This window comes from Protopterus annectens, chromosome 1.part0 (genome assembly GCF_019279795.1).
Source record: "Protopterus annectens isolate FY-2018-M chromosome 1.part0, PAN1.0, whole genome shotgun sequence".
In the NCBI taxonomy this organism is placed as follows: domain Eukaryota; kingdom Metazoa; phylum Chordata; order Ceratodontiformes; family Protopteridae; genus Protopterus; species Protopterus annectens.
Window position 1 is genome coordinate 124,280,945 of NC_056725.1, and position 25,029 is coordinate 124,305,973.

A 25,029-nucleotide genomic window follows, 5' to 3' on the forward strand; every position below is an offset into this window, starting at 1 on the left:
TCTTTTTTAAGACCTCTTCTGCCTTAGTGCCAAATAAGTTATCTTTGTGCAGGGGTGCATCCAACAATTTAGATTTGACATGGACTGGCAGGGGTTGTTACTTAAGCCATGCATGTCTTCTAATGACAGATCCAGTGACTGCTGCCCTGCAAGAAGCTCCTAGGGCATCAAAACCACAGTGCAAAGTGTGTTTAGTTACTTGACTTGCAGAATGCATTAAGTCTTGTAAATCTTTAAATTCTGCCCAAGCAAGAAAGGAGGACATTTTTTGTTTAAGGAGTTCCAATGTATGTTACTGATATTTAAGCATATGGAACTGACAATTTAGTGCCCTGATAGCAAGAGTAGCTAAGGTGTATACTTTTTTACCCCATCTGTCCAATGCTTGGGAATCCCTGTCAGAGGGGGTGGGATTCTTAGCAGAGGTTGCTTTAATCTCTTTAGGCCCTTGAGAAATGACCTCAGGGTCAGCTGTTGGATTTTTAAAAAAGATATTTGTGTGAGTCAGGGACTCTGTAGTACCTGTCTGGTTTTCTGGGAGCAGGAGGTAAGGCATCAGGAGTCAAGCTGGATTCAAGGAAAACATCATCCACCACATCCAGGACTGGGGGGTTGGCCAAGGTTCTGTGTTGCGGAAGATCTAGGAATTCCCTGAGTCTCTTTTTAAACTGAGAGTAGTCCTGACTCTCCCATTGGAAACACTCCCTTAAAGTATGCAGGTTTTCCCCAAAGGAAAAATCCTCTGGGGGAGAGGCTGAAGGAATGGATTCCTCTGCATCAGAATCCTCATAAGTGGAGAGAGGCTGCATGTCTTCATAATCAGATGCATCAGATTCATCTGACTCTTGTTCAGACAAAACTGCTGGGGACAGATCTCATTTTCTTTTTGAGGAGTACCTTGGCTTCCCCTGATCAGCATGATAAGGTCTTCTGCCATTTTAAGCATTTGAGACTGAGGCAAGGTAGCAGGCGCCTGAGAGTGGGTAGTCGGTTTCTTGGGTGTAGTTCGAACCCTGGGTCTAAGGAACTCGGTTGTTTTCGAAAGAAAGGTAGTTGCAAAAGTAGACGTTGCTTTGTGTCGAGATTTGGTGGGGTGAAGGACCTCCTCGGAAGCCGGTACCTGCTCAGCGGCTCCAGACCCATCCAAGGTAGAGACGACAGCAGGATCCTTAGACAAAGAAGAGTTTTGCGACATACCAGACTCCAAAAGGGTCTTGGTACCAGCCTGTGAATCAACTGAAGCGGGCATCAGGGGCTGCAAAAGTGCCTCACTGAGTAACGGAGTACTGACTACTAGCTTAACAGAAGCATTGTTGGAAGGTTTGGACCTGTGTGGTCTGTCTCTGTCTTTATCTTTACGTTTTTTTCAGAAGATCTGTTGTCGGATGGCTTACCAAAGCCATATCGGAATTCAACGACTGTAAATGAAAATATCTGGCTACAACAAGGGCCCAACGATGGATAGTTCTGGTGTTAAACAAAGCATAGAAGTGATAAGAGGAGACATCGTGGTCTGGGCCTAGACAAGTGACGCAGTAAGAGTTGAAGTCTAGGTGTGGTATTTGCTTTCAACAGGCAAGATAATTATTAACTTTTTCTGACATCAGTTAGTGCAAGAAAAAATGATCCCCAACGGGGTACTTAGCTTTAGAAGACTTCAATTTCAATTCGGAAGCAAAACTCAGGTAGCGGCCAGCCAGCACTCATGTGAACTGCTCCTGCTTTGGGCTCCACGGCAAGAAAGATGGTGTAATGGCATTGGATGCCTTACTTTATATCACTGATGACCTGACATCAGTCCTCAAGCGACAGCAACCAACGCAGAAACACTATGTCTCTGGTATTCGGGCCGGCCGAGAGCTACCCTGGCAGGGATAACCCAAATGTGATGACTGCAACAGTGAAACACATAGAACATCATCTCAATCCAAAACATCACAGAAATAACACTGACAATGCCAAAAGATCTGTTTAAACAAAAACATGGAAATAAGTGTTTTGCTTGGGGATATGATTGTGCTCCGCCTCACACACACAGTCCTGTGACTCTAACTATACTAAAACTGAGGTTACTGAACCTCTGGGGTAGGAAAACACGTCCTTACTCCCCATCTTCACTGACCTGGACCTTAGTATATAACCAGCTTTCAACAACAGTGCACTTAATGATTTTTCAGAAGAAAAAAAAATAACCTTTATACAGTCCTAAACCTGAGTTTTTGCCAGTTCTGCTTTAAGGATGAGAAACAGTGCCATGGCATAACCACTGTTACTGATTAGTACCATGACATGATATGTGGCCAGAGAATTGTGCACGGCAACGGTGGTCCCGCTACACAAGGGTGGGGCCACAACTGACCCTGGGAACTACCGACTAATAAGCCTGACCAGTCTGATCTGTAAGGCTATGGAGCGAATCATTATGGAACTCATAAATGGAGAGATTGGGAACCTCCAGTCGCTGGACCCCACACAGTTCGGCTTCATCAAGGGCAGATCATGCCTCCTGAACCTGGTGGATTTCTTTGAGACAGTTACTCAGGCTATAGATAAGAGAAAGGAGGTACACACGGCTTACCTTGACCTTGCTAAAGCATTTGACACCATTCCCCATTCGGGTATTATTGATAAGCTCACCAGCCTGGGCATAAACCCTTACGTCACAAGATGGATCGCAAACTGGCTCTCAGACAGATCCCATAAAGTAAGAGTAGCAGGATCTATGTCCGAATCCAGACCAGTAACAAGTGGTGTGCCTCAGGGTTCTGCCCTGGGGCCCCTCCTATTTGGCATATACTTCTCAGAAGTACAGGCAAGCACGGAAGGGCTGTGGCTGACTAAGTTTGCAGACGACTGCAAACTGGGTGCTATAATAGAGTCTCCAGCCGACATGGAGATCCTCCAGAAGGGCCTAAATGAGACTGATGCATGGTGTCAAAGCCATGGTCTCAAGCTAAATGCAAAAAAATGCGTAGTAATCCCCTTTGGAAAAAACAGAGTACCCACAAACTACAACATAGGAGGTAATCCCCTGAAATCTGAAGAAGAAATAAGGGATCTAGGGACCCAAGTAGATAGCCAGCTTTCCTTTGATAACCATGTTGCCAAAGTGATTAGAAAATCCTTCTATGTGACCCATCTGATCATGAAAGGGTTCGCATCAAGATCTAAGGATGTAATGGTGCCCCTCTACTCTTCCCTCATCAGACCCATTATTGAGTACAATGCACCAATTGGTATGTACCTGGCTAGGCATCTCCAGCAGCTGGAGAGACCACAGAGGTACCTAACCAAGAGGATTACTGGCCTCAAACAGTTGCCCTATGCAGCACGATTGAAAAAGCTAAGACTGCTCTCTGTTGCATACCACTTCCTCAGAGGCAATCTCTGTCTAATGTACAGAGCCATGTCCAACCCAGAATTGTTGAACATGCTCCATCTTAGCAAAACTAAATCTACTCGAGCTACACGCTCTAGGGATATAAACCTTAACACAACAATGAATAGAACATGCTGGAAGGATAGATTCCCTTCGCAGAGACTTCCCTTAGTATGGAACAGGGTCTCGATCTACATAAGACAGAGCCCCTCACTATCCCTCTTCAAGAGGAACCTTGATGAGTGGATGGGTAACAGAAAGTTAACACCAGGATCACACCAACAGCACTACTAGATAGGGGCCAAGGGTACTAGCTGCTAGTAAAAGGGTCTAGGGAACTACTAAAGGGGCGGTGAATACCTCACAACGTGGCTGGGCTAATATATGCCTTCGAGTAGATAGCTCAGTACCAACCTATGAACCTATGAACCTATGTAACTCACTAACCTCAACTTCACTTGCAGGAACTAGGCCAAGCCTGTCCCTCCCTTTTTAACATCCTCACATTTTGCTCAAGCCCTGCCTCAGCTATTGCCTACACATTTTCTCCTCTACATCCATACTCTTTACACTGGTACCTATTAATTTACCACTGGAATACATGAAACTCTCCAATACTCCTGCTCTCCATTTTTTTGCCAGCCTCATACATTTGTTTTCAAATCTTTCAGTATTCTTATTTCATGTACTTCATGGGCTTTATATTACAGTAACCCACCAAAATTCCTTTGTCTCTCCGTATAGTTTTATGGTTAACATTATTCCTGAACAGCAACATGCCTCATTGATTAAAAAAAGCTTCAACTTTGTTTGCATGTCTTAATAAACTTGCTCTCTTCTTTTCTTCTTCAGATGACTTTATGTTTGCCTTTAAGCAGTTGATCCCTTACAGTTCTCTGCCCAACAACTATGCCAAATTCAAGTGCTAATCAAGTATATCCAGCTATCCAAACATTCTGACCCAGAGGAGGGATTTAATCTTAACACCTAAGTATGCACTACTGAGAGATATGTACATTGGAGCTTGGAGCTAAAGTTAATTTCATCAGATGCAAAAGTGGAGATTTTTGCCTGCAACTCATCTGAGTTCCTCAGGTTCAGAGTACATCCACTCATTATTAATCAAAATAGCCATTTACACCAGTAACAATTACAAATGTTATGGAATGACAAAGTCCAACAAATGAGGCACTGAATGACTTTGTGAGTATGACATAATATATGCTGCAATTTGTTAATACAAGGTACCAGATTATTACCTGGTGTTCTGCCATTTGGCTTTCTGGACTCTTGCTGGGCTCCAGAGTCTCATTAAGTTTCATCTCTGCAGACTCCATCTTTGTCGAAATAGACTGAAGGGAATCTTGGTACTTCTGCTGACGTTCAAGGGCTTCATAAAGAGAACGCTGCTTCTCACTAATCTGAAAAATAAGATTTAGCAATTAAATATATACGGAACATTAGGCTGTAGGAGAATAGTGACATGATACCAGTGTCTTGGTCAAATATCAAAGGTCTATATACACTGAGCAGAGTGGAGGAGAGGTGTTGACTACAACTCCGAGATGAGATATATAAGTATCCTGTTTTTTTGGATTATTTATACTAATTATTGTTTCTAGCAATTTATATATAGCACTTTTTATTGCCTGCTGCATAGTTTTTAGTGTATTTTACTGCTATTAACTAATCTGCTCAGGTAACTGATTTGTTTGCAGTTAAAAGCATTCTGCAGAGTCTCATTGCTCCTTTATCTGTTTAAAAACTCTAAGTTTTGGCTTTCTGTAGTGCTTACTGTCTGTAGGCTAATAGCTTTAGTACTGTCCTAGTTCAGATTTGCTGGCTCTGGCTTGTTTGTTTCTACAGTGATTGTTCAAAGCACATGAACAGGCCATCTTGAATTAGCAGAAGCCTTTCTTTACCTTGGCTAGATTGTGTTAATTGGTTGCTGGCTAGTGGGGGCTGGTATTTTTGTGTTTTTGTAAAAAAAAAAAAAAAAAAAAAAAAAAAAAAAAAAAAAAAAAAAGAAAGAAAGTTGTCTAAGGTTCTATCTTCAGGTATTTAAGCCCTGACTTTGAGAGGATTTCTGTCTATACACACTGAGCAGAGTGGAGGAGAGGTGTTGACTACAGCTTCGAGCTGAGATATACAAGTATCCTGTTTTTTATTATTTATACTTATTATTGTTTCTAGCAATTTATATATAGCACTTTTTATTGCCTGCTGCATATACTTTTAGTGTATTTTACTGCTATTAACTAATCTGCATGGGTAACTGATTTGTTTGCAGTTAAAAGCATTCTGCAGAGTCTCATTGCTCCTTTATCTGTTTAAAAACTCTCATTTTGTGGCTTTCTGTAGTGCTTACTGTCTGTAGGCTAATAGCTTTTGTCCCCACCCTCCCTTGCTGTTATACGTGGTGGCTTTGCAGTTGCCCACCCCTACTGTAAATCTGATCTGTGACACTCCTCCCAGTCTAGTGGCATTAGCTCATTCTACCTAATACAGAGCGAACATTGGATAAGGCCTTCTGTTTCTCCTTTTTCCCTTTCAAAAAAAAAAAAAAAAAAAATTTGCCTGAATCTCCTTGTGTTCTGACTGTGCTTCTCAAACATTTTGGAAATATAGAGTAGATTTTAGAGCAGTTATTATAACTGTAATTGCCTTAATATTGCTACAACTCAAATGCTCTAGGTTGCACTGCATCTGAATTGTTTGTGTGTTTTAGCTGCTTTTCTGTATATATAGACTTATCTGTATATGTAGACTAGCTACTTATTCTGCTGTATTACTGCCTCTTGAATCGTTTTTCAGTTGTGCACTTGCCTTGCTTCATTTAAAAAGTTTTAAATTGCCAATTTTGTAGAGTTTTAATTGCATTTACTGTTTAGGACTACACACTCAAGTGTGTTACCCTTTTCTGTGTTTATTTACTGTATTATTATTGCATTGTTTAGCCTGTTTCAACAACAAAAAAAAAATACTATCTCGTTTGCTCGTTTCCCACCTTTCCTAGCCAGTCCATATCCCAGGCTTTGCTTGTCTCAGGACTTTATTTTCTGTGTTCAGAGCTATCCAGACCTTGCTGTGGTAGAGGGAAGTCCTACTGCCTACCAGTGGGACTGGTGAGCATTGTACTGCCTATCTAATGCTAGAGGAGTGGTTTTCAGCTCTGAAATTGTAATGTTATTAGCATTTTTGGGCTGATTTCTATCCCTTTCAACTTTCTGGCTTAAAAACGCATATGTTTGCACATTTTTCGCATCGTGCAGCACTGTGAGGCTACAGTTAAAGTATTCCAGGTGCCAGAAAGTCTGCTCTTCAAATTTTCCCTTAGAACTAGCTGGTTTCTCAGTAGTAGCACTAAAATCTGAACCCCTGTGACTAGCACTTGCTCTAGAACCTGCTGGAAAGCACTAGGAAGTCTGAAACTGATACAAGCACTCAGCTCTCCTTGTCAATAAGGTGAAATTAATCATAGGCACTAAACAGCCTACAATTGCAAAGCACCTTGCAAAGGTAAGGGAAAGCAGCTCTTAAACTTTACAAAAAAGCAACTAAACAGGCATGTCCAAGGGTCAGCTTCCGGTGATTTCTCTGGTCACCTGGTGAATCTGGGCATACTGGGGCAATGCAGCAACTGCCTCTTGTACACAGATAATCCTCTCCTCCTACCACCCAACACTACAACCTGCGAGAGATGCACTTACATAGCCAAACTGGAAGCAAAGCTCTCTCCGGCCAAGATTGTGCTAGACAGTCAAGAGGAGAAGGTTAACACCTGCATTACACCTCAAGCAACTCATAGCCCTTCAAAACCCACACCATCAACACCCACACATAGCAACACTAAACCCACATATGTGGAGGCCCTTAACATTAACCTGCCCAAACAACAAGGACCTCCGAAGCTGAAACGCAAACAAACACCAGTCGCAACCAAAGTGACATATAGCTCACAACAGCAGTGTGCCATCCAACAACAGCCCCTAAGGCAAGACAATGTAACCAACACTTTAGTCATAGGTGACTCTGTAGCCAGGCACACTGATGTCCCACTCACTAGGCTGAACAAGGAGAAAATTACAGTTAGCTGCCTGTCGGGTGCCAGGATCCGCCACATAATGCATGCACTCAAGTCACTCCACAACAAGTACAAATACGACTCTGTCATTGTCCATGCTGGAGTGAATGACTTGAGACGTACCTCCCTGGACTACATGAAAAAAGACATGGAAGAGCTCTTGGATCATGTGACCCAGGCAGGTATGACCCTAACCCTGAGTAGCATCCTGCCTTCGCCCAGAATGATACCACAGTACAAGGACAAAATGATTGACTTCAACAATTGGCTAAGTTTCTGGTGTCATTCAAAGGGGATCCAGTATTTGTCTGCCTGGGAATACATGATTGACAAACCACGATGCTTTGCCAGAGATGGTCTGCACCTGTCACCCCTGGGATTCAGGTTACTGGCTAAAGCTCTTGCCATCCCTATAGTGCCTTTTTTAGGCAAGGTTCAAAAGATAAAACCACCACCATAACAGATACAAGCATGCAAAATCTGAAGGTAATGCTACTCAATGCTAGAAGTCTAAACCTCAAATGCACTCTCTCGAGGCACTCCTAAAAATGGAGAACATCGATATCTGTGCAGTAACTGAGACCTGGTTCAAGGCTCCAGAGAGCACCCCTGCAATACCAGGCTACAATTCTTACCACACTTTTCAGCCACAAAACCAAGACCGAAACACTAAAGGTGGAGGAGTGTCCATATTCACCAAGGATATTCACACCTCCAGGCTAGTTGCCCAACACAATGCATCTGAAATTCTCAAGGTGCAACTAACACTAAGTGAGACTGCAATCCAAATTGTAGCTTGCTACAGATCCCCCACCATGCCCCAAGATTCTCACTACACCTTTCTAAACATACTGAAAAATATTAAGATACAACCAAACACCCTAATACTGGGTTATTTCAACTACCCTGCCATTAACTGGGAAAACTACTCGGGTACCAACTCCTTTTCCCACCGGTTCTTGGAATTCATAAATTCCAATGCCCTGGATCAAATAATTCATTGTCCCACCAGGGGCTCCAATATCCTAGACCTGGTCATTACCAACATGGGAGATAGATGCTCCACACCAGTGGTCACCCCCTCAATGGTCACGTCTGACCATAAGCAAATCACCCTTGACATCCACATCCCACCCCCACCCTCCAGTAAGGAAACCTGCTTAAAAAACTTCTCCAAAGCCAACTTCATGCTACTGAAGTCAGAAGTGACAAACTTCACGACACCCATGCAGATGGGATCGGGAAGTTCGATTGCAGAATCCTACACTAAGGCACATCCACTCGTGCATGAATTGTGCCATCCCAAATAGAACCAAGATGCTCGTCTCCAAAAAAAAAGGAAGCCAATCTGGTGGTCCCCTGCTATAAGCAAACTATACAACAGAAGGAAGAAACTGTTGCAGAAAAGAGGAAAATCCCAGGATGCAAAAAACTCCCTCATCAGCCTCAGTAAGAAGCTGAGATCACTCATAAAATCCTCAAAAGCTAGTTACGAAAATAAAATTGCCAAAGATTCCAAAGACAACCACAAGGCATTCTATAGTTATGTCAAGAATCTAAATGGCAATGCTCAGATCTGCTCTGAGCTACAATAGAATGGCATTAAATATACTGATCCCAAGGATATTGCCAATATCCTGGCAGATCGATTTAGTGCCAACGTCACCCCCTCTCACTCCCTAAAGGGCCCATCTCAATACCAAAAGATTGCCAAATTCCAGTAATCACGGCCACATAGGTAGAAACCGCACTCTCCAAAGCTAAGAATACAGCATCCATGTGACCAGATGACATCCCAGGCTGCGTACTACATGAACTACAAAATTAACTGGCGCCTCACCTAAGTGTCATGTTTAATCATAGCCTCACCTCAGGCTTCATGCCCACTGAGTGGCGCACAGCTACAGTTATCTTGCTCCACAAGTGAGGATCTGCCTTGGATCCCGGGAACTACTGTTCCATCAGTCTGACAAGCCTGATCTGTAATCAAACCTCTGCATATGGAGAGAGGTTGCAACAGATCAAGATGCGCAAGTTACAACGCGATCATTTTGATTTCACTAACAGCCAGGTCTTTGTTTGGCCTAGGAACAGGAGAGACAATGGCCAAACACCATATACTAATCGTGATGTGAGTGTTACCAACAGTAGTCAAATTGGCATTTCCCCTTTAACTGAAGCAGCTACGACAACGGATGTTCCGGTTTCCTCCATGGAAGCTCCGTCTCTGTTTGTGACAGAGACAGACAACACGCCACCGCCTAACCAGCTAGCACTTCAGCGCTCAAGTTCACATAATTCAGGGGCTAAACCGAAAATAGCCCAAACCAACATAGAGCGTTTTTTACCGCTCCCTGTACAACAGCAGCATTTTTCGAGAGGCAGGTCCAACAGCAGGGGCAGAATGAAGAGGAAATACTCGGGAGAACAGCAGTTCCAGAGAGGGAGAGCAAAGAATTGAAGAACTTGACGGTCAATCTTTCCAAATATAAGTTGACCTCCATAGATGAAACTTTATTGAATCGTGGCTTAAACTATATTCCAGCTCAGGTGAGTAATCTGCCTGAATTGTTAACTGACTTAAGACTCTTCATACGGAGTTTGTCTCTGAAACTATTTTTTAATCAGCAGAGCAACCCATTAGACTCCACAGACAATGAATCTGATAACAAACCTAATTTCAAGAAAAAGAGCGTGTTTACACCTGCGCCATCACCAGTAGCAGAGTGTTTCTTGAAAAGCTGCGAGAATGACTTGTATAGATACTTCTACAATCACAAGCATAGTGCTCCCTTTTTTGACACTTGTACCAAAGAATGGGACAGCATATATGTGTTGAAACGTGCGAGTGAGTTGGTTGTGAAACCAGCAGATAAAGGAGGGGCCATAGTTTTGTTAGACACAGAAGTCTATATTAAGAGCATGTTAGAGCTTTTGAATGAAGCAGCCACTTACAAACCGATCTCTAATATGGAGCTCGAAAAAGTTGTGTATGATATACACCAAGAGTTGTATGAATATGTTATGTCCAGACAGATTGATTATGAACTTTACCAATACTTTTTTGTTGAGAAGCCCAAAATACCTTACATCAAAGGGCTTCCCAAAATACACAAGGGTATTTTTCCACCACCTATGAGACCCATAGTGGTTGGGCAGGGCTGGGCTACAGAGACTCTATCTGCATATCTAGAGAAAAGGTTGAGACCTTTAGTATCTGAAACTAGTTCTATTCTTAAGGATACCTATGATTTGTTAGACAGCTTTGATAAATACCCTACAGATTTGGATAGAGTTCAGATGTTTGTAACCCTGGACGTGAAAAATCTTTTTACCTCCATACCGAATGATTTTGGTCTGGAAGCATTGAGGTATATTATTCATACAAGTAAGAGATTTGGTAATAATGATGAGATTTTGTTATGCGCCATTTTGGAATTAGTGTTGACGCATAATGTTTTCAAGTTTAGAGACCAGCTCTATTTACAGCAGTGGGGGGTTGCCATGGGCACCCCCTGCGCTAATACGTACGCAAACTTGGTCATGCTCTATTGGGAACGCACCTTCCTGTTCAACAATGATTGTTTTAAGAAGGTCAGTCTATACAAAAGATTTGTGGACGACATACTGATGTTTTGGCATGGGAGCAATGCTGAACTTTTGACCTTTGTGGAATATATGGAATCCACTACAGGATTTCTGAAGTTCACAGTTAATTCATCCACAGATAGGATTGACTTTCTGGACCTAACTATATACAGAGGACTACAGGGGAACTTGGAAACCACTCTGTACAGGAAGGAATGTTGGAGAAATAGCTTGCTACAATACAATAGCATGCACCCAAGATTTGTGTTCGACAGCATAGTGAAGAGTCAGTTTACCAGGGTCAGAAGGTTATGTAAGACAGAGTCTGAACTGCATAAACAGAGTCAGTTCCTTTTAGAATGTTTTGAAGAGAGGGGTTACGACAAACTTAAGACAGAACTCATTAGAGATTCTGTTTTATTTGGCCAGAGTATGCAACAAAGTAATGCCAGAATATATGATGGTTCGAGGGGGAATAGGAGGAATTTTGATAACACCAAGGTGAGGTTGAATCTTAGATATACTAGCGATATCAAACACATCAGAGATATAATAAGCAAGAACTGGCATATTTTATTGACTGACCAACGTATTATGAAGCTAGTAGGCCCAGTACCCTGTTATATTTATCATAACAGCAAGAACCTTAAGAGATTACTCTGTGTAGAACCCAGTCAGACAATCAGATCCAAGACATACAGGGGAGATGCTCCTGGCACTTTTCCTTGTCAGAGATGCAACATCTGCAAATATATCACATTGGAGCAGATGTTTGTACATCCTACTCTGCCATATAGGTTTGAACCACATTTTAAAGCTACATGTGAGGACAGAAATCTGATATATTTAGCCAATTGTGTGATGTGTAGTGCTTTCTATGTGGGGATGACGACGAGATCATTGAAGGAAAGGGTACAAGAACATGTCAATGACATTTTGAAGAGTGACATAAAGAACGCCCTAGTGAAACATATTACGACAAATAGGGGACACTCTTTTAGATTCAGGGTTCTACAGAAGGTTACACCTAGCAAGAGGGAAGGGGACATATTCAATGACTTGGAACAAGTGGAATTGAGTTGGATTTTTAAACTCAAGGCTCAATATGAGCCGGGGTTAAATCAATATGTGAGCATTAGGGCCCCTTTGAAGGCACGTTCACTCAAATAAGTGGTGGCTAAGGTACAGCTATCCCTTTGAAAAATACATCTAGGTACACATTTCTAGTTGTGAAATAGTAGTATTGATTTAGCTATATGTACATGTTCATATTCGCTGTACACATCTGCATATTCATGGAACGTGGATTTATATCTCTACTAGAGTTTTGCGGGAGAATGCACTTTGTCTGGGAGTTGGACACACCATTAGTAGTTTAAAATATATACACACACTTGTATATGTGCATATGTGTTTATATACAGGCATGTATTTTAGTTGTGCATACTATAAGCAGTGCAGTGTATATATGGATGTTCAGTCCTGATATTATATGTCTTTACGTTCATTCATTTACAAGGGAGCGTCATGTGAAGATTGAGGCATTGGTTGCGGTTTTAGATAGGCTTTTGATTGGCTTCGTTCTTTGAGAAGCTATGAAGTTATAGATGCCAGCTAGTTTATGGATGCATCCATAAAGTTGGTTATAGTGGTCCAACTGAGGGGCCATATGTTATAACCTATTTTATATGCATTTGACTGTGTTTCAGTAGATTAGACATATTTAGATTTGTATATATGTTTTCAGACAGCCTGACGCATTACATCTTAGGTTCAAGCTAATGATTTAATAACTTATTTTATTAGGCTGTATCTGACACATTTCTGCAAACTGTTCCTTGTTTATAGGCAGCATACATCTCAAGCCACATATACAACGGGTGGTGATGTTTTTCTTTCTTTAGCTGGTGGCTGGCGGATGTTTTTCATTTGCTGGTGGCTGGCGGTGTTAATATATCCAAGTTTGATACATCTAAGTCTGACATATAGATTCTCTGAACATTTTTGAATAACCACTGTTGTTGTTCATGGTAGTGTGATCCATGTATTCACAGTAGGAATGGGTTTGAGAGAGTTTGATGTCCAGGTGGGACACTTTAGAACACTTCTCCAGTGACATAATGATTAGTTCTGTCAGTTAGTCATGTGAAGAGTTTCATGAGCCATGCTTTAAGTAGTTTTGCTATAGGTCTCAGTCCCCCTTCCCCCCCTCCCCCCCCCTTTTTGTGTTTTCTTTTTCTTTGTGTTTTTGTCAAGATCATATTAATGTTTATGAATGGGTGATCGGACGATTAGAATCTGCTTCCAAGTTGATGTTTACATTTTTGCTACCTAGTTTGTCAGAGATGCCTAGGGTTTACAGATGGGGAGAGGAGACAGTTAAGTATTTGTCTATTTTTGGATGGTTGTATACTACGCACACTTGCGTCTTGATGGTTTTCATGGTATCAGGCTGCAATAGCATAATAGCATTTCTTTCAGTCAGTGCGTCAACGGATGTTTGATTTTGTGGATCCCGCTGAGGTGGAGTAGCGGTTAGTTATGGTTGCTGGACATAGATGGCGATTCTGAGAGACTTTCAAGTATGGTATGCGGATGGTTGAAGCTAGATGTTAACAGCTCACTTCAGTGCTTCTTTATATTGATTGTAGAGTTGTTGATGGAACACATAACATCATGATTGTTAATCTAGTGAGAAGCGAACATGATATCAGTATGAGCTGCTAGGATTCATACATACATCTAGCGAATTATATAGAGTGTTAGATTTTAGTTATTGTAGTTATTGGATGCTGATCTTAGACTATTTTGAAGGTATTGTTGAGTAAGCTGATGGGTGATTTATGCTTTTGCTCGTTTGTATGTGTCGCTGCTGCCCACGTGCTTTTTGGCTGCTTTTTGGCTGTTATGTATATGCGTTTTCATCCCCTTTTTTGCTGTTAAGTATATGTATTTTTATTATTATATATTTTATAGTATGTATATTGATAGATACAATTCGTAGTTTTAACTGGAGCAGGAAGAGCTTTTGATGAGGTTCTATAGAGATTACAAATAGCATTAGGCATCGCATTTTATGACATGTGAGCGTTTTTTATGTCAGTGTGTATTCTATGCTTAAGATAGTTTAACATGATTTTTGATCTCAAGTTCTACTTAAGTCTGTTGTGCATTCAAGTTATCTGTATACATTTTAGCTGTTTTGAGTAGTTTTCAAGTTGATGAACAATGCATTAGATGTTTTCAGCACTGGAGAACAGATTACCTAGTTGATTAATTAATTATTCAATTGTCAATTGTTCAATTAGCTGCACACTATATTGGAGAGGTGTGTCTGTTTTAGAACGCATAAGTATTGTATTTTAGAATTTTATTCTGTATTAAGGATCTGAAGAAGCGTGTTGTACACGCGAAAGCGCTTGTCCGATTAAAGACTTTTTGATTTTATCCATTTATTGTGGTGGTCTGTTCCAGTTTGTCTTGAGTACATTTGGTTTTGGTGTTTGGAGCAGACCTTTGGGCAACAGTGTCTCCTTGTCGTTACATACACACACTGATCTGTAAGGGCATGGAATGCTTTATCATGGAACTTATAAACAAAGACATTGGCAACCTTCAAACACTGGACCCCACCCAGTTTGGGTTTGTGAAGGGCCGATCTTGTCTCTTGAATCAGATTGACTTCTTCGAATCAGTCTCCAGAGCTGTGGACGAGGGTAAGGCAGTCCACACCTTGCCAAGGCCTTCAACACCATCCCCCACTCTGGAATCATAGATAAACTTACTAAGCTGGGCATAAATCCCTACGTCACTTGATGGGTTGCCAACTGGCTTACTGACAAAACCCAGACTGTAAAAGTAGCCGACTCCAAATCCAGCTCCAGACAAGTGACAAGTGGAGTACCTCAGGGTTCAGTCCTGGGACCACTCTTGTTTGGCATCTACTTCTCTGAAGTACAGGCCAACACTAACGGACACTGGCTAACAAAGTTCGCAGATGACTGCAAACTGGGACCCATTATTGAATCCCCAAATTATGTGGATATTCTACAAAAGGGCCTTACAGAAACAGATGCCTGGTGCCAGTGCCATAGGCTCAAGCTTAATGTCAAGAAATGTATAGTTATCCCCTTTGGAAAAAAATGTGTACCCATGAATTACCATATAGGTGGCAGGACACTAAACATCGAAAGTGTGATGAGAGACTTAGGGACACTGATGGACAGTGGTCTCACTTTTGATAACCACATCGCCACAACAGTCAGGAAATCCTTCTATGCGGTACACCTCATCACTAAGGGCTTTTCATCCAGAAAAAAGGAAGCCATTGTCCCACTGTACTCATCCCTCATTAGACCCATTATACAGTAATAATGCCCCATTTGGTATGTACCTCACAAGACATCTGGAACAGCTGGAAAGGCCACAGAAATACCTCACTAAAAGAATCACAGGCCTAAAGCAGATGCCATATGCTGACTGTCTAAAAAAACTCCAGCTATACACTGTGGCATATCGTGTACTCAGAGGTGATCTCTGCTTAACATACAAGGCCATGTCAAACCCTGAGCTGTTGGACATGCTCCACTTAAAGAAATCCCAATCCCTCAGAGTCACACGCTCCAGGGATCTAAACCTTGTCATCACAATGTACAAAACATGCTGGAGGGATAGGTTCCTGACCCAGAGACTCCCCATACTCTGGAATAGACTGCCCAACATGTCAAGCAGAGCGCCTCATTGGTTCTCTTCAAAAGGAATCATGATGATTGGATGGGAGATAGGAAATTCACCCCGGGGATCATGTCAGTCGCCCTGCTAGACAAGGGTCCACAGAAGTAAATATTGTGGGAAGAAATATCCACGGAATTGTTATGGCTAGGCTTGCATAGGCCCTAGGGCCGATAGCCTAGTACCAACCTATGAACCTACCTATAATCTGAGTAAACAGTGATTTTAGTAAGAGCTTAATCAGACTTACTTTCACTATTTGGCAGTGATACAGACCATTTTTTCTATGAAATGTCTGCTCTGCAATTAAATAATCAAGTAAGTATGGGAAAGAAACTCTGTATGGGAATTTATGTCAAATAATGGTTGAAAACATGCTTCTGATTATTACTATAATTAAGAGATGAGAATGGTATATCAGTCAATATTTATATGAGCATTTAGTAGTAGATGGGGTGCCTGGAAACATGTTTTTGGGAATGAAACAAGTTTGTACATTTTCAAACTTCCCTAGAGGGTACCTTGTCAGAAATTTTGAGGGAGAAAATTATAATAATTAAGGAAATAATTCTTTTAGCTGGGATATAGAAACTGAATTGCCTGCACATACTAACATTTTACAAAGCTAAATGTTGTTGGTTACCAAAAAGCAATTACTAGAAAATGGAAATCTTAATCTAAGCCAACCATAACATAATTACTGAATGTTATAAGGAGGATAAAAGAAATGCAGGTGAGATCTTTGGAAAAGGAAGGAGCAAATCTCATTGAAATAAATGGAATCTGTGGGAAAAATACATGAAGGATAATGTTCAGAGGAGGGGGAGTGTAATTTCTGGAAAGGCAAGACTTGTGCAATCTATGTCATGCTAAACTGAATAATAATTAAAAAAGAAACTACTTATAATGCATGAAAAAGAAAACAAAGCTGTTGTAATGTTTGTTTTCTCTTTTAAAACTGTATGAGTACTCATGTCACTATGTAATGTGTGGAGGTAATTAAGGTGTTAAAAATGATTTAACTGCACATGGTCATGGAGAACAGATTACTGGATGTGTGGAGGTGGGGCTCTTTGTTTCAAGAAGAAAGAATGAGTGGATAATTTTAGTGATATCACAGATGGTTGCCTAAGCTTTAGAACGTGATAGCCACCCATGTTCTCCCAGCTACAGGACACTACACATCACATGACAATTTTGATAATTCTGGCCAAGTATGCAGACAGAAGTTTTGCCTATTCTGAATACTTAGGCAGATAATGTGAGTCTAATCATGAAGTTTGAGAAGTACGGCAAGGATAAATCTTGTACAATTTATATGTCTATGTTTTTACCTAACCTCTAAAAATGTTCAGATTTCAATGTTTCTAGAACTTAAAGATGATTCCTCAGTTCAGTCTTCTGCTTTGCTTGTCAAATAATTCTCATACTGTGGCTTTAAATAAGGATCATCTACCATCTGACTGTAATAAAATGTCTTCCAGATTACATAATAAAACATCTACACGATCACTTCAATATCATCTAAGATAGCAAAGTTTAATCTCATATTAATTGCACAAGGAACCTTAATACTGAAATCCATATACAGCTTAGTAGAATAAAGGTCTGTAAAAAAACTCATGACATCATTGACATCATAAATTAAGCATAAAATAATGAAAAACTAAAAGTAGTGACCTGCAAACAGTATTTATGCACGTTAAAAATGAAGGTAAAAATCATTTTGTCATGACACAACTACCTAAATTGTCTAACATATCACAGCACCTCATTATATATAAAACTTCTACCAGCTAAGATGAATAGTGACATTTTGTGCTGTTCTTCTATCCTTAACTGATTCAATTACAGCAGTATATTGACCAATGAAAACAATTCATGGTTTAAAAATTCTGATTAATATGAAATAAATTCATTGAGAATTTACCTGACTCTAACCAGGAGCATAAACATTTAAGAATAAAGGGTGTTTTAGACAGGGTATTGTTAATTAAATAATAGAACTTTACCTATGGAGGGGTACTGTTAATTAAATAATAGAATTTTACCTATGGATTACTATCTGAAATGTGAATAGTATATGGAAATACTTTTTAACCAAGACTACAACATGACCAGCATCGAAAAGACAACTGAACAACAATAAGAAATTCAGACACTTACTTTGAATATCTGACCACTGTTCATTTAATATATATATATATATATATATATATATATATATATATATATATATATATATATATATATATACATACAGTGGATATAAAAGGTGTACACACCCCTGTTAAAATGCCAGTTAGGGGAAAAAATATAAAAAATAAAAAAAATGTACAATACCCTGGTTGCATAAGTGTGCACATCCTTAAACTAATACTATGTTGTGTGTGCACACCCTTAAACTAATACTTTGTTGAAGCACCTTCTGATTCATAGAAAGAGGTTATAATAGAAACATGGTGGAAATGCATAAGAAACTAGTTTGTGATGGAAGGCATACCGATAAATATAAACTCTTTTTTTCACAGAAACCATGTTTTAGTATTAATCATGGACAACGAGCTAACCACTGTTATAGTAAAGTTAGGTTTGGGTTGAAGTATACGAATGGTGCAAATCCTATCTGCAATATTATACGTAGCAACTGGAAATTTTTAATTGCAGATGAGAAGACTAGGTTACATGTGGGTGAATTCCCCAGATTTTTATATGGGAATGCTTTAAACTTAAAGAGACAGTGATGTGGGAGAACGCATAAAAAAGAAAGAGCCTTGATATCGGTGACAATAGGCACATTTCCTTGCAGGACTTGTCGTACCTGTGTATTTATCTCTAAACAGCAGATTTTTGAACATCCTAGATTGAACTAAAGGTTCTCACCTAGAATCTACACTGACTGTAGAACAGAGAATGTGGTTTATTTAGCAACTTGCAACCTATGTCTAAGTTTCTATGTAGGAAAAACAAATAAAATGTTGAAGGACAGAGTAATGAGACATCTCTATGATATAAAGAAGGGTAATATCATGAATGCATTAGCTAGGCACACTGTGGAACACAAAGGACATACTTTTTCCTTTAAGGTTTTACAATGCATATCGCAAAGTTGGGGGGGGGGGTGATATAGTAAGTCATACTGAGAAAGCTGAATTACTGTGGATTCTGAAACTACAAGCAGATCGGTATCCAGGCTTAAATGGTTCTGTCCACTTAAACCAGCCTTGGAGGGACATACTTTGTTATATTGATTTGGTTAATTGTTTGATGTAGAGAGTGGTTTCATTGGACATTTTATCATGTAGTCAATTATGTTTTAATATATATTGTGAGTTGTAATTATTGTTTTTAGATCTGACGAAGTGTTTGTTCACAAACGCAAAAGTGCTTATCTTTTATTAAAAGTTGATGCCTACAGCCGTGGTGTCTTGCTGCTTTTATTCATCTTACTTATTTGTGGTTGTGCAGTTTGGACCTTTAAGGACGATCGGTCTTCTTTGAATATTACATATTTTCGTTTGTCTGGTCTGAAGTCTAATATGGCTGAGGCCAACAACACTGAATTGGACTACAATCCTTTGGGTAATACTTTACAGCAGAAATGAAATGGTCTTTTATATCGGAGGAAGAATCTTCTTTGGACTTTGCTAGTCATAAAATGAAGGTAATTTTGAGCCTTCTACTGATGATTTTTTTTAACCTGCTGAAGTTACTGAGAGAATTAGAGGATAATTTACATAAACTGAAGAAATATCAATGGAAGCATCTACATTTAGAGGCGTGCCTGTGGCACAAGTTGATTCCAAGAGGCATGCGGGTTTTATGCATGCTGACGTATGGGGAATCGCACCCTGCATTGCTTAAATGGTGGCAGCAGCTAAATTAAGAGTTTGGCTTTAATTATTTTAATCTGTTACTGGATTATTTTAAACCATTGGAAGACAATTTGCTTGAGATTGTACAGGCTCTATATCTGAAGGTTGAACAGAAATGTATCAGTGATAAACATAAGCAAATAGTTGAAAATATGTTAAACATTTTGGCTTCTATTGACTGTAAGTTGCAATGTATGAAAATTCATAAGCTACTGCGAGACCATAGAGATTTCCAATTATGTCATATTTTTGGTTGGCCTAAGGATAAAGAGCATATCAAAGGGGAATCAACATCTGATGGGAATATGTTGGGTGAGGTGAATGAGGACAAGAATGGTGCCTCTCAACATGTTGATATGCCTTCCAATAATGTTGAGTCATCTGTTAATCTTTCTTCAGTGACCCCTGAGAGTAATTTGAAAGAGAAAACTTTGGTCTCCCATAATGACTCTACTATAACTGCCACTAAAACTGTTTCTAACTATGATTTGTTTGGGATGAGACCTAAGTTAACCATAGCAACAGACTTTGTTTTTCCCCAATTACTGGCCAGGATGAGAATGAGGCAAGGGAGGAGATCCATCAGCAGAGGATGTCAGAATGGAAACACACGCTGGAGCAGATACAAGGTACATGGAAAGTATAGAGATGAAGGACTTAATCTACAATTTGTCGGACTAGTTGTTAAATCCTGAGGAACTCTCTTTATTGAATAGGGGGTTAACTTTTATCACTGCTGTATCCTCAATGTACGTGAAGTCCTTTTGGACCTTAGATTAGTTGCACGCAATGTTGCGTTGAGTTTGTTATTTGATAATAGTTGTGCTTCTGCTGTTATGGAGGTTAAGAAACCAAGTGTTTATGTATCTTTATTGCTGCCACATGTTAATACTTTTGTGAAAGCTTATGAAAATGAGATCTGTTCTTTTCTATGTTCTTCACATAAGAAAGGCTTTTATAATTTAAATTACATGGACCAACAAGCTTTGTTAGATCTAAAGACTAACCAGAAGATTTGTATCATGCCCGCCGACAAAGGGGGGTCGATTGTAGTCATGAATTTAAGTGACTACCATCAACGGATGATGTTAATGTTGAATGAGGAAGTTACTTATTGTAAAATTGATAGAGTGAAAGTACATAACATTATTAATATGTGCATGATGTTTTAGATAAACTCCTGATGAACAGGTCTATTGACCATTCTACATACGATTCCCTTTACATTCAACATCCTCTTATTCCAACTATAAAGGAGTTACCAAAAATGCACAAAGATATGGTTAACCCACCCCTGTGACCTATTGTTGCGGGAGATAGATGAGTAACACAACCATGTTCTATACTTATAGAAAAGAGGTTGAAGAAGATTTTGTATTAATTCCCCCATCTTTTGAAAGACACCAAGCAGTTCTTCAATGATTTGTATGGAATTTTAAATGTTAAGGGTAATGGAAAGGGTTTATTGTTAGTAACTTTAGATATAAGAAGCTTGTTCATGTCGATACGCAATGATTTTGGTATCGATGCTATTAGACATGTACTAACGAGCAGAGGTGGATTCCAAACATTGACTGAGAACACCACCTGCCTCCTATTAGATCTTGTTTTGAGAAACAATATCATTATGTATGATGATACAATTTATTTACAGCATTGGGGAGTTGCCATGGGAACTCCATGCACTAACTCATACGCAAATTTAGTGTTGAGTAAATGGGAAGATGAGAAAGTATTTTCTGCCAATGAATTCACACAGAAGTTGGTATTTTATCATCATTTTGTAGACAATGTGTTTATCCTATGGGGAGGTTCACATTATGAGTTAGATATGTTTGTAACTTTTTAAAATGTTACTACCAGTTCTTTAGAATTTATGATGATATGTTCCAATGTTGAAATAGACTTTTTAGATGTACATTTTGAGATTGATCACATGGGTGCTTTGAATACCTCTTTGAATCACAAAAAAAAGTTGGAAAAATAGTTTGACTGGAGATAGTATGTATCCTAGATACGTTTATTCTAATATTGTGAAGGGACAATATGCAAGGGCATCTAGGCTGTGTATGCGTGAAATAGGTTTCAGGGATACCATAGCTAACATGACAGATAATTTCATAGAAAGAGGTTATGATAGAAACATGGTAGAAATACATAACAAAAGTACAGTTTTGTACCTACCATAAATGTAGATGTCCGATAGGTATGCATCTGCAGTCATAACATATGGGTTGTCCTGCCTCAGGCAGCCCTTCAGTCGGCCGGATTCCAAAGTCTGGGTCTGGCCTCGGCTGATGTCGCACTTCACCCGACGTCATAGCTCCTGGGGTATAAAGGCATCAGCCGACGCCATTTTCCTCAGTGTTTCTTGCCCCAGATGCCAGGTGCCCTCTAGGAAGGCTAAATTTGGATAAAGTAGAAAATTCCAAACAGTAGCAATCAAAAGGAATATATATACATATATATATATATACATACAAACAAATACACCATAATAGATTCCCCCAGCTAGCTAAGAGAGGGGTAAGTACCCTAGGAATACCACAGAGGGGAAGGAGGGTGGGTAATCCTGACTGCAGATGCATACCTATCGGACATCTACATTTATGCTTCAAGGATGCATCTGCAGTCATAACATATGGGTAGAATACCATAGCCAAACTGGGGGAGGAGGCACTAAGATAATGATGGTGTAGTTAAGATCCCTTGTAAAACTGCAGTTGCAAAACCTGCTCGGGATCTGGAGTATAAAGGAAGATTGTAATGCTTGGCAAATGTATGCACAGAGCTCCAAGTAGCAGCTTCTAAAATGTCTTTGGTAGCCACTCCTCATAGGAAAGCTGTAGTGGTGGCTGTAGCTCTTGTGGAGTGAGGCCTGATATTTTCAGGAGTTGTCTTTCCATGAAAAGAGTAACAGAATCGAATGCAATTTCCTATCCATTTTGAAATTGTCTGTTTGGAAATTGCTTTTCCTTGCACTCCTGTTGCATATGCTACCAGAAGCTGGTCAGTTTTTCTGTTGGTCTTAGTTCTGTCCAGATAGTAGCGCAGTTGTCTGTGCACATCCAAGGTGTGTAGTAGTTTTTCCCCCCTGTTCTGTGGGTTAGGGAAGAATGTAGGTAAATGAATAGCTTGGTTCAAGGATACTCTGGATACCACCTTTGGCATGAAAGTAGGATTGGTTCTCAGAGACACTATCCTGGTGAAAGATAAGGAAAGGCTGCACTGCCATTAAGGCCTGTAACTCGGATACCCTTCTTGCTGAAGTGATTGCTAGAAGGAAGGCAGTTTTCCAAGATAAGAACTGTAAGTCTGCTGATGCTGCTGGTTCAAAAGGGGGAAGTGTTAATTTTTCCAGCACAAAATTGAGATCCCATGCAGGTAGAGGTGGTTTCCTTGGAGGTTTTACATTCTTGATCCCTCTTAGAAATTGTCTGAGGAGAGGTTGAGAGAAGATAGGAGGATCCATGTTGTACTCTGCTGAAATTGCTGAAGCATGAATCTTAATGGAAGAATAGGACAGGCCATTGTGGAACAGTTCTGCTAAGTATTCTAGAATGTGTGCTAGGTTTGCCAGTGTGACATCTGTTCCCTTTGATGCACTCCAAATGAGGAATCTCTTCCATTTGGCTGAGTATGTTTTCCTTGTGGAGGGTCTGCGAGCCTCCAGGATAATGTCCTTGACCCTCTGAGATAACACAGGTTGGTTTTCCTTTATGCAATTTTCCAGGCAGTTAGCTGCAGTGTTTTCAAGTTTGGATGCAGGGTCTTGTAGTTGTTCTGTGTTAGAAGTAAAGGCCATAGAGGTAGAGGCCATGAGTTCGCCCGAGACATGCTTCTCAGTAGTGGGTACCAATGCTGCCTTGGCCAGTCTGGAGCTATCAGAATTACTTTTGGCTGTTCCTCCCTGATCTTCAGTAGAACTTTGTACATCAATGGGAGAGGTGGAAAGGTATAAACTGTCATGGCCTTCCAGCTGAAAGAGAGGGAGTCCACCCTCCAGGCTTGCGGGTGGTATTCTCTTGAGCAGAATTTCTTCAGTTGGTGGTTGAGTGGGGAGGCGAACAGGTCTATCTCTGGCATTCCCCATGTCTTTGTTATGGTTTTGAAGATGTCTGGATGCAGCATCCATTCGTGAGCATCCGTGGTAGTTCTGCTTAATCTGTCTGCTAGTGAATTTTCTTTTCCTGGTACGAATCTGGCCTGCAGTTGAATGTTGAGATTCAGGGCTAGATTCCACAGATCCATTGCCATCTGGCATAGAGGGTAGGAATGCGTTCCTCCCTGCTTGTTGATGTACCACATGACTGTGGTATTGTCCGTCCTTATCAGCAGGTGTCCTTGCTGGAGGAATGGTTTGAATGCCTCGATTGCATGCTTCACTGCCAGCATCTCCTTTAGATTTATGTGTAGTTTCAGCTGGTCCTGGGACCATAGGCCTTGGATACACTTGCCTTCCATGTGTGCTCCCCAGCCTAGGTCTGTGGTGATGGTCTGCCTTGGTTGTGGTTTGTGAAAAGGCAACCCTCTGTTGGTCTGACAGGCCTGAGCCCACCACAGGAATTCTTGTTTCAGGCATGGAATGATTGGCATCATGGTTTCTAGGCTGTGTCTGTGTTGAGACCATATATTCCTTAGGTACCATTGTAATTTTCTCATATGCAGTCTGGCATGGGGGATCAAGATTATGCAGGATTCCATGTAACCCAGGGCCTGCAGGACTTTCCTTGCAGTAAGCTGAGTTTGTCTTGTCAATGCCATGAAGTAGAGTGGAAGTTGCTTTTGTTTCTCTTCTGTGAGAAAAGCCATCTGAGTTATTGTGTCCAGTTCTGCAACCAAAAATGTTATCCTTTGGGATGGCACTAGTCTTGACTTCTGTATGTTGACTGTGTATCCCAAGGCTTGTAGCAGTTGTATGAAATAGGCCAAATCCTTTATTATTTTTGTCTTGTTGTCCGCTTGTATTAGGCAGTCGTCCAGGTATGGATAGATTTGAATTCCCTGAAGCCTGCAATGTGCAATTACTGATGCCAGGCATTTCGTGAATACTCTGGGTGCAGTAGATAAGCCAAAGGGCAATGCTGAGAATTGATAATGCTCTGATCCTGCAAGAAATCTGAGGTGTCTTCTGCGATCTGGTCGTATGGGGACGTGCAGGTATGCCTCCTTGAGATCTAGAGTCACCAGCCAAGACTCCTTGCCCAACATGGGAAGAAGTTGCTGTAGGGTCAGCATCTTGAATTTTGGTACTATGAGATATGTGTTCAGTGCGGACAAGTCGAGAATAGGCCTCCATTGAGTTTCTTTTCTTGGTACAAGGAATAGTCTGGAGTAAAATCCTTGGCCTTGTTCCATAGATGGTACCTTTT

The 25,029-nt window shown here is 40.4% G+C and overlaps 1 protein-coding gene across 3 annotated transcripts in view; it reads right to left on the reverse strand.

The window, feature by feature from the left end:
• SYNE1 (spectrin repeat containing nuclear envelope protein 1) overlaps window positions 1-25,029 on the reverse strand; it is a 2,173,401-nt gene that overhangs the window by 1,305,371 nt on the left and 843,001 nt on the right. For all 3 annotated transcript variants that reach the window (XM_044089035.1, XM_044089189.1, XM_044089105.1), the window contains one exon: window positions 4,639-4,800. In XM_044089035.1, coding sequence (XP_043944970.1) covers window positions 4,639-4,800 — 162 coding nt within the window. The remainder of the gene's footprint in view (window positions 1-4,638; window positions 4,801-25,029) is intronic.